The sequence below is a fragment of the Pristis pectinata genome, chromosome 39, assembly GCF_009764475.1.
Source record: "Pristis pectinata isolate sPriPec2 chromosome 39, sPriPec2.1.pri, whole genome shotgun sequence".
NCBI classification, from domain to species: Eukaryota; Metazoa; Chordata; class Chondrichthyes; order Rhinopristiformes; family Pristidae; genus Pristis; species Pristis pectinata.
In genome coordinates this window covers 5,853,382-5,861,724 of record NC_067442.1, presented here as the reverse complement: position 1 = coordinate 5,861,724, position 8,343 = coordinate 5,853,382, and the positions used below count along the sequence as shown (strand labels likewise).

The 8,343-nt window shown below is 45.6% G+C and overlaps 1 protein-coding gene across 1 annotated transcript in view; it reads left to right on the top strand.

Moving 5' to 3' along the window:
* The first annotated feature begins 1,873 nt into the window (after positions 1-1,873).
* LOC127587184 (uncharacterized) overlaps positions 1,874-8,343 on the top strand; it is a 46,753-nt gene continuing 40,283 nt past the window's right edge. Inside the window, exon 1 of the mRNA XM_052045377.1 lies at positions 1,874-2,013. Coding sequence (XP_051901337.1) covers positions 1,920-2,013 — 94 coding nt within the window. The 5' untranslated portion in view covers positions 1,874-1,919. The remainder of the gene's footprint in view (positions 2,014-8,343) is intronic.

The window sequence follows — 8,343 nt, the reverse complement described above, 5'->3', positions numbered from 1 at the left end:
AGGCAAGTAAGTGATGGTTGTGTCCCCGCTTTATGCCCCAGGAATCTTAACCGCCTTGTCAAACCTGCTGCAGTTAGGCTTCATTAGACTGAGGTTTTCAAAATGTGCTGGAGGACTCGGCAATGCTTTTGTCCTTTTACCTCCGCGTTCGTCACTGTCAGGCTGTGATTAACCCGGGCACTGAGATCATTAAGAGGCGTAGCAGCCAGCATAATCAAAGACCCCACCCACCCGGGTCATTCTCTCTTCTCTCTTCTTCCATCGAGTAGAAGATACAGGAGCCTGAGGGCACGTACCACCAGACTTAAGGACAGCTTCTACCCCACTGTGAGAAGACCATTGAACAGTTCCCTTATACAATGAGATGGACTATGACCTCACGATTTACCTTGTTGTGACCTCGCACCTTATTGCACTGCACTTTCTCTGTAGCTATGACACTTCATTCTGTATTGTTATTGTTTTTACCTGTACTGCATCAATTCACTTTGTACTAACTCAATGTAACTGCACTATATAATGAACTGACCTGTACGATCAGTTTGTAAGACAAGCTTTTCATTGTACCTCGGTACAAGTGACAATAATAAACCAATACTAATACAAATCTCATTGAAATATAAAATCATCTCACGGGGTTTGACGGGACAGATGTCATCCAAAAGCTGGGGAATGTAGAACAAGAGGTCACGGAGTTGAATAAACGAGCCGGTCTTTCAGGACGGAGAGGAGCAGAAACACCTGTGGCTTCGTTCTTGACACTTAGGCGATATCCACCGCACAGGTTGTGGACACCCAACCACTGAATCTATTCAATCTGTCACGGGTTAAGTTACTATAGGTGAATGTCCCTTTAAGACATAGCACAGTAGTGTGTGTGTGTGTGTGTGTGTGTGTGTGTGTGTGTGTGTGTGTGTGTGTGTGTGTGTGTGTGTGTGTGTGTGTGGCGTGCTTACGACAACAACAGGAGCAAAAGGACGTGATGACGTTTTTGGAGCAGTCAGTCAGAGAGGGGGTGGGGGTGGAGAGGCGCCTGCCTGCTGGTCTCTGTATCGATGGATGAAAAACAATAGCTGTGTCTGTCAGTACAATCCACGTATGGATTTTTGGAATGATCCAGTGGAGTCCACTTTGTCTTTAACCTGCAGAAGGAAACAGGTATTTGTGTGGACGGCCACATCTCGAATGCTTTTCGGGGTGGCAGATACTTCGGAACAAAGCAGTGAATATCATCAGTGACTGAGGTGTCTTATGGGTTCCATCGTGCAACATCTGGATTTCGTAATTACTCTGTTTTCTCTCTACATCTTCTCTTCAGTCAACGGTGGTTGTTGAAGAAGCCTTTGCTCACGTTTCACCTTATGGCTTCCTGAACTGAACTTTGAGAACTATTCCTGGAGTTTGGGAATTTGCCACACACACACGTCGAGTTTAGAGTTTTTGGGGTTAATGTTTTATATCTAACATTTTTACTTCTAACATTCTAACATTTTTACTTCTATTTTTCTTATTATCCCCAGTAGTTATTAGTAAAACAATTTTAACACTTATACATGGCTCGGTGTCTTGTTGATGGTACGTGACAAAGCAGAAAGAGGTATCATAGGAATCAGGAAACATGGGGTCAGTCAAAGAAAGTGCTAATCAGGTTAAAATCTCTTTTAAATGATCGTAATGAATAGCGGAACAAACACGAAGGGCCGATTGCCCTTCTTCTGCTTCTGTGGCTTATTTTCTGGTCTTCTTTTCGCTGTACATTCTAATTTCTGATTACAGAAGAAGAACTCCCAAATTTCAGGCAGCCAATGAGCAGCAACCAAGAAATAGCCACGTGACCAAACCTGTGGAGAAGGAAGCGAGCACTTCATGAGGTACTGCGCATTGCCTCGCTCGCCCATTTCTCCTGCTCAACACCAACTATGAAGAGTTGCGCTGCACGGAGCTCACTTTCGGCACGGAAAATGAAGAGTTTTATCTGTGTTATCGGCCTTCTACTCATCTTTATCCACACTGGTAAGTGATCGAAGTACACTAATTCTTTTGCGGGTTGTTGTCTGAAAACCTGCCTTCTGTCTCTCCATACTTGCCCATTTACCTCAACCTGCTCGAGCAGTCTCAGAACCCCAACATGGACCCATGATCCATCCACTGGTAGTTCGTTGCATTCATTTGGGATTTGGTGCATGTGCGTCACAAATACTTAATTCCACCTTGAAATTACGTTTCACTCCACTGTTAACTGAGTGAGTGACGTGAGTAGAATCGCCCACCGAAAGAGGGCAAGTCACGGTCATTTCATCAGCTGGTACCTTGTTCTATTTCCTCCAAAATTTCACGATACAGCAACGTTCTTATTAATGGCTCCACGACGCAAGCAACCAGACATTCTGCGTGGAAGTGGCCTTCATTATTTTAGTTGTTGAAATGATCATGAAGCGGGACAGACCCTGACGGGTTCAGTGCCGCGGCGACACTACTTTTCTCAACTTGTACACGGTCGCCGGAGCTCCGGTTGGCGTCGGGTCGAGTGTGACGCGAGGGCTTGAATTGCAGGCCATGAGTGTGGGGGGGGGGGGGGGGTAAGTATAATGCAACTATTGACCAAGTCTGAACAGAAATGGTTTATTTCACTTTGGAGGAGGCCACACGTTGTGCAAACCGATCTGAATCCAGGGAAATCTGTAACATTTAAAGAAAAAACTAAAAAGGAACTGTGCTCCTTCCGTCACACACTGATTCCTAGTCAGGCGTTGGAGGTTCTGATTTCTGATGCAAGTCCTGATACTTTAGTACGAAGGTATCGGTTGATAGCCCAGTGCAGAAATGAAGAACCGCTGCTTTCTCCCAGTTGTCCGATTCAGATGCGTCTTAAGCTGTCCCCGATTGCTTTGTTGGCGTTAAGAATCCTTTTGTACTATTTGAGGGAAGACCAGGACGTAGGTAGCAACTTGACCTATAGTGCGCTGGCAATGTGGCAAAGCTGTTGTTTAAAGCAGATATATGTGTGAGCTAGACTTCGTTGGTGCCTCTGTTCCCCCCTCTCTCTCTCTCCCTCTCTCTCTCTCTCTCTCTCTCTGTCTCTCTCTCTCTGTCTCTCTATCTCTTTCCCTCTCTCGCTCTCTCATTCTCTCTGTATCCACATGTCTCTCCACCTATCCATCTATATCTCTCTCCACCACTCTCCCTCCCTCTCATTCTTTCTCTCTCGCTCCCTCTCTCCCTCTTTCGCTCTATCATGCTCTCTCTGTCTATTTATATCTCTCTCCACCACTCTCGCTCTCTCTCTCGCTCTCTCTCCCTCTCTTGATCTCTCTCATTCTCTCTCTACCTATCCATCTATATCTCTCTCAACCACTCTCCCTCTCTCTCACTCTTACTCTCTCACACACACACACAAATACACACACTTACGGACTTTCATTTTTTTATTTCTTTTGCCGTTGATCAGTTAACCATCTGCTGCACTTTGTGTCTCACTGCAAAACTTTCAGCTGCTGAGCTGCGTCCTGTGCAGTCAGGCAAGACGGAAATCACTGTCAAGCTTCTAAATAACTCGGTAGTTCTTTCATTCCTCTGGAGGATACGGGGCAGTAGAAACTCACACCAATGGCTTTAGAAGGGACGAATATGAAGGAGGGGGTGAGGAATTTATTCTCCGGCATCGTGGAGCCAGATATAGATAGATAGAGAATGAGAGGGCTAGAAGATTAATGTAATCTTTTAAGCCAATAGCTCTTCTCCTTGCGTCCGGATTACTCGCTCAGCAGGGGAGAATATCAGGGTCTATTAGAATATAACAGAGGGTATACAGAATCGATCTTTTTCCTTAGTCAGGGCCGTTTGCGAATGTGGAGGATTTTAAATGTTCTCTCTTTTAACAATAATTTTTTATCAAGCCATGCCATTTTATAACAAAAACAATGAACAAGAACAGTTACCAATCCTCCCGTAGCTATTCAGAATAATGAGATCTCCTGATGTCAAACAGCCTGCTGGGATAGTGACCACTAACCAACATACTATCAGCTTCTCTCCTCCATCACCACCCTCTGTCTTCTATGGCCAAGCCAATTCTGAATCCAAGCGACCGAACAAGTCACCGTGGATCCCATGCATCTTTATATTCTGGATCAGGCTACCATGAAGGACTTTCTAAAATGCCTTACTAAAGTCTATGCTCTACCCTCGTCAATCACCTTCGTCACCATCTCAAAATAGTCCATCACTGGCCAAATGAAATTGGCAACTACTGAGGAGTCGCCGGGGGGTGGGGGGTGTGCATAGAACTAAACAGCACAGAAACAAGCCCGCCGGCCCAACTCGTCCATGCTGACCAAGGTGCCTACCCTGACTAATGATATTTTCCTGCGCATGGCGCATATCCCTCTAAACCTTTCCTATCCATGAACATGTTGCAATGTCTTTCAAACGGTGTAATTTTACCCACCTCAACCACTTCTCTGGCAGCTCGTTCTACAGACCCACAATACTCTTTCCCCTTAAACATTTGTCCTTTCATTCTAAACACATGCCCTCTAGTTTTAGAACTAAAACGCTGGTGAAAAATATTGTGACCATTTTCTTTATCTCTACTCCTCGTGATTTTATATTCCTTTATACGGGCACCTCCTGAGCCTCCGAAGCTGCAGGGTAAACAGTCCTCAAGTCCTCCGGTCCCGGCAACATTTTCTGGTGAATTTCCTGCTCCCTTTCCAGCTTAATGAGATCTTTCTTGTAGCAAGGCGACCAGAACTGAGCACCATCTTCTTGCACAGTTACAAACCTACCTCCCAATAGAGAGACCAAGATGTCCAAATGCATAATGCCCTGGAAGTAACAACATAGGTCTACAGGGTGGTGAAGAAGAATTGTTCTACAAAAACACAGATCAAGCCACACTTGGAGTACTCTGTGCAGTGCTCGTTGCCACACTCTTGGGAGAATGCTATTGCGCAGGAAAGTGCAGAAGATATTCACCAGAGTGTTGCTTGGATTATTTAAGAGACAGGTTGAGCATGAGAGTAAACATGCAAGGAACGTAAAAGTGAACAGAGAAGCGGTTTCCCCATCTGTAGAAAGAAAATTAATCTCGAAAAGTAGCTGCCTCACAAGCGGAAACATTTTTAATGGACAAGAGGGAAATGTCAGACGAGTAAAACAAATGTTCCAGATGCGTGTTGAGGGAAGAGAAGACCAGAAACTTCCCAGAAATGAAGGGGGATCGAGAGTCCAAATAAAAGAAACAGTGAATGGGATAAGATAGGGTAAGTTTTCTTCATTAGCCACATGTACATCACAACACACAGTGAAATGCATCTTTTGCGTAGAGTGTTCTGGGGGCAGCCGGCAAGTGTCGCCACCTTCCGTCGCCAACATAGCACACCCACAACTCCCTAACCAGTACGTCTTTGGAATGTGGGAGGAAACCGGAGCACCCGGAGGAAACCCACGCAGACACGGGGAGAACGTACAAACTCCTTACAGACAGTGGCCGGAATTGAACCCGGGTAGCTGTAAAGCGTTACGCTAACCACTATACTACCGTGCATGTCCTGTGATTGGTCAAATAATAGTGCTGGAGAAATGAAAGGTTCTGAAAGTCAGTAAATACTGAGAAACAGATAACCCATATCGCAGAGCATTAAATGATGGGGCGATCGAAATAACGGACACATTGCTTTCAACTTTCAAAGTTCTTCAGCTAACAAAAGATTGCTCGGATTGTAGAGAAGCAAATGTAACCCCACAACTTAAAAAGATGTTGTTGCGGAAAACAGGTAGCTGCAGAACTCAGGCAAAATACAAAAGACGAGAGATTTTGAGTCCCGGCGCATGCACTTATTGCTGAGATTGTACAGGGAATTTATCAAGCCGAACCTCGAGTACTGTGTACAGCTTTAGTCTCCTTATCGAAACAAATATATAATTGCTTTCGAGAGAGTGCCACCCAGATGCACCAGAATGATTCCTCAGATGGCAGGGATGCAGCATGAAGAATAATTAGGTCAACATAGAAGTTAAAAAGAGAGGGGATCTCGCTCTCAATATTCTGATATGGTCAGATAGACTGCAGGCACGGACAATGTATTCCTTGGCTTGGTGGCACTGTTGATGGAGGTGCTGCCGTGTGTACGTGTGTGTATTGGTGGAGGGGAGGGATAGAACATAGAACACTACAGCACAGTACAGGCCCTTCGGCCCACAATGTTGTGCCGACATTTTATCCTGCGCTAAGATCTATCTAACCCTTCCCTCCCACATAGCCCCACCCACCCCCCACATTTCTCAATCGTTCATGTGTCTATCTAAGAGTCTCTTCAATGTCCCTAATGTATCTGCCTCCACCATCTCTGCCGGCAGTGCGTTCCACGCACCCACCACTCTCTGTGCAAAGACAATTTACCCCGAAATCCCCGTTATACCTGCTTCCAATCACCTTAAAATTATGCCCCCTCGTGTTAGCCATTGTCGCCCTGGGAAAAGGTCTCTGACTGTCCACTCGATCTATGCCTCTTATCATCTTGTACACCTCTATCAAGTCACTTCCCACCCTCCTTCTCTCCAAAGAGAAAAGCCCTAGCGTGCTCAACCTATCCTCACAAGACATGTTCTCCAAACCAGGCCACATCTGGCAAATCTCCTCAGAACTCTCTCTGAAGCTTCCACATCCTTCCTATAATGAGGTGACCAGAACTGAACACAATACTCCAAGTGTGGTCTGACCAGAGTTCTATAGAGCTGCAACATCATCTCTCTGCTCTTGAACAATACCCCGACTACTGAAGGCCAACACTCCATACGCCTTCTTAACGACCCTGGCGACCTGCACGGCAACCTTGATAGATCTATGGACCTGGAACCCAAGATCCCACTGTTAGTGGAAAATAAATACACGAGTCTCAGTCTCCAGTTACGATTCAGACGAGGGGGAGTGTCCTCACTCAAAGAGTGCTGAACGTCTGCGATTCTCTACGACTGAAGGCTGCGGAGACAATGTAACTGAATCTGTTAAAGAATGTCTCCCTCAATGTCAACAAAACAAGAGAGTTGGTCATTGACTTCAGGAAAGGGGGCGGTTAACAGGCACTTGTTTAGATCAACGGTTCTGAGGTCCAGAGGGCTAAGAGCTTCAAGTTCCTGGGAGTGAACATCACCAATAGCCTGTCCTGGTCAAATCACGTGGATTCCTCAGCCAAGAAAGCTTACCAGAACCTCTACTGCCTCAGGAAGCTAAAGAAATTCGGTATGTCCCCTTTGACACTTACCAACTTTTATCGATGCACCATAGCAAGCATCTTACCTGGATGCATCAGGGCTTGGTACGGCAGCTGCTCTATCCAGGATCGCAAGAAACTGCAGAGAGTTGTGGACACAGCCCAGCGCATCACGGAAACCAGCCTCCCCTCCTTGGACTCCTTGTCTTTACCTCTCGCTGCCTTGGCGAAGCAGCCAGCATAATCAAAGACCCCATCCCCCCCCCCGGGCTATTCTCTCTTCCATGAGGTAGAAGATACAGGAGCCTGATGGCACGTACCACCAGGCTTAAGGACAGCTTCTCCCACTATGCTGAGCCTCTTGAACGGTTCCCTTATACAATGAGATGGACTCCGACCTCACGATTTATCTTCTTGTGACCTTTATGCACTCTGTACTAACACAATGTAACTGCACTGTGTAATGAATTGACCTGTACGATCGGTATGCAAGACAAGCTTTTCACTGTACCTCCGTACAAGTAGCAATAATAAACCAATAACAGCACCAATGTGAGGTAGATTGATTAATAAACCAATAGCAACACCATTATGAGGTCGGTTAATCACTGGACAGGATCCCTCTCCCAGGGATACTGGGAAAGAGCGGGAATGTTCTGTTGAGATAAAGGCTCATCCTTCAACGTATTGAATGATGGAGCAGACTCGAAGGGCTGAAGGGCCTACTCCTGCTCCTTTTCTGCGTCTCTATCTTTCCTATTTTCTCTATTTCGGTGAGATTGCTCTATTAAAACTTATTGATAAATTTTAAGAAGAATGATATTATTTTTAATCAAAAATGCAACCTTAATTCAAACCAATTGATGCACCGAGAAAAACATCAGAAGCAACAGCATGACATACTTTAAAATTATCTTTCCTTTTTCCGCCTGATCTTCAGGACGGGAAGCTCCATTCAAATCAATCAGCCCAACTTTCCATAACACGGCCTGTCTCATGAAGGACAACAGAGGCGGATTGCCTCTTGAACACAGGCCAATCCCATTATGACAGGGCTTCGCCGTCAGTCTCTAAAGATGGATATCTATGCCAGCATCTGTTCGTCAGCAGGTTCTATACATTTCTAAGT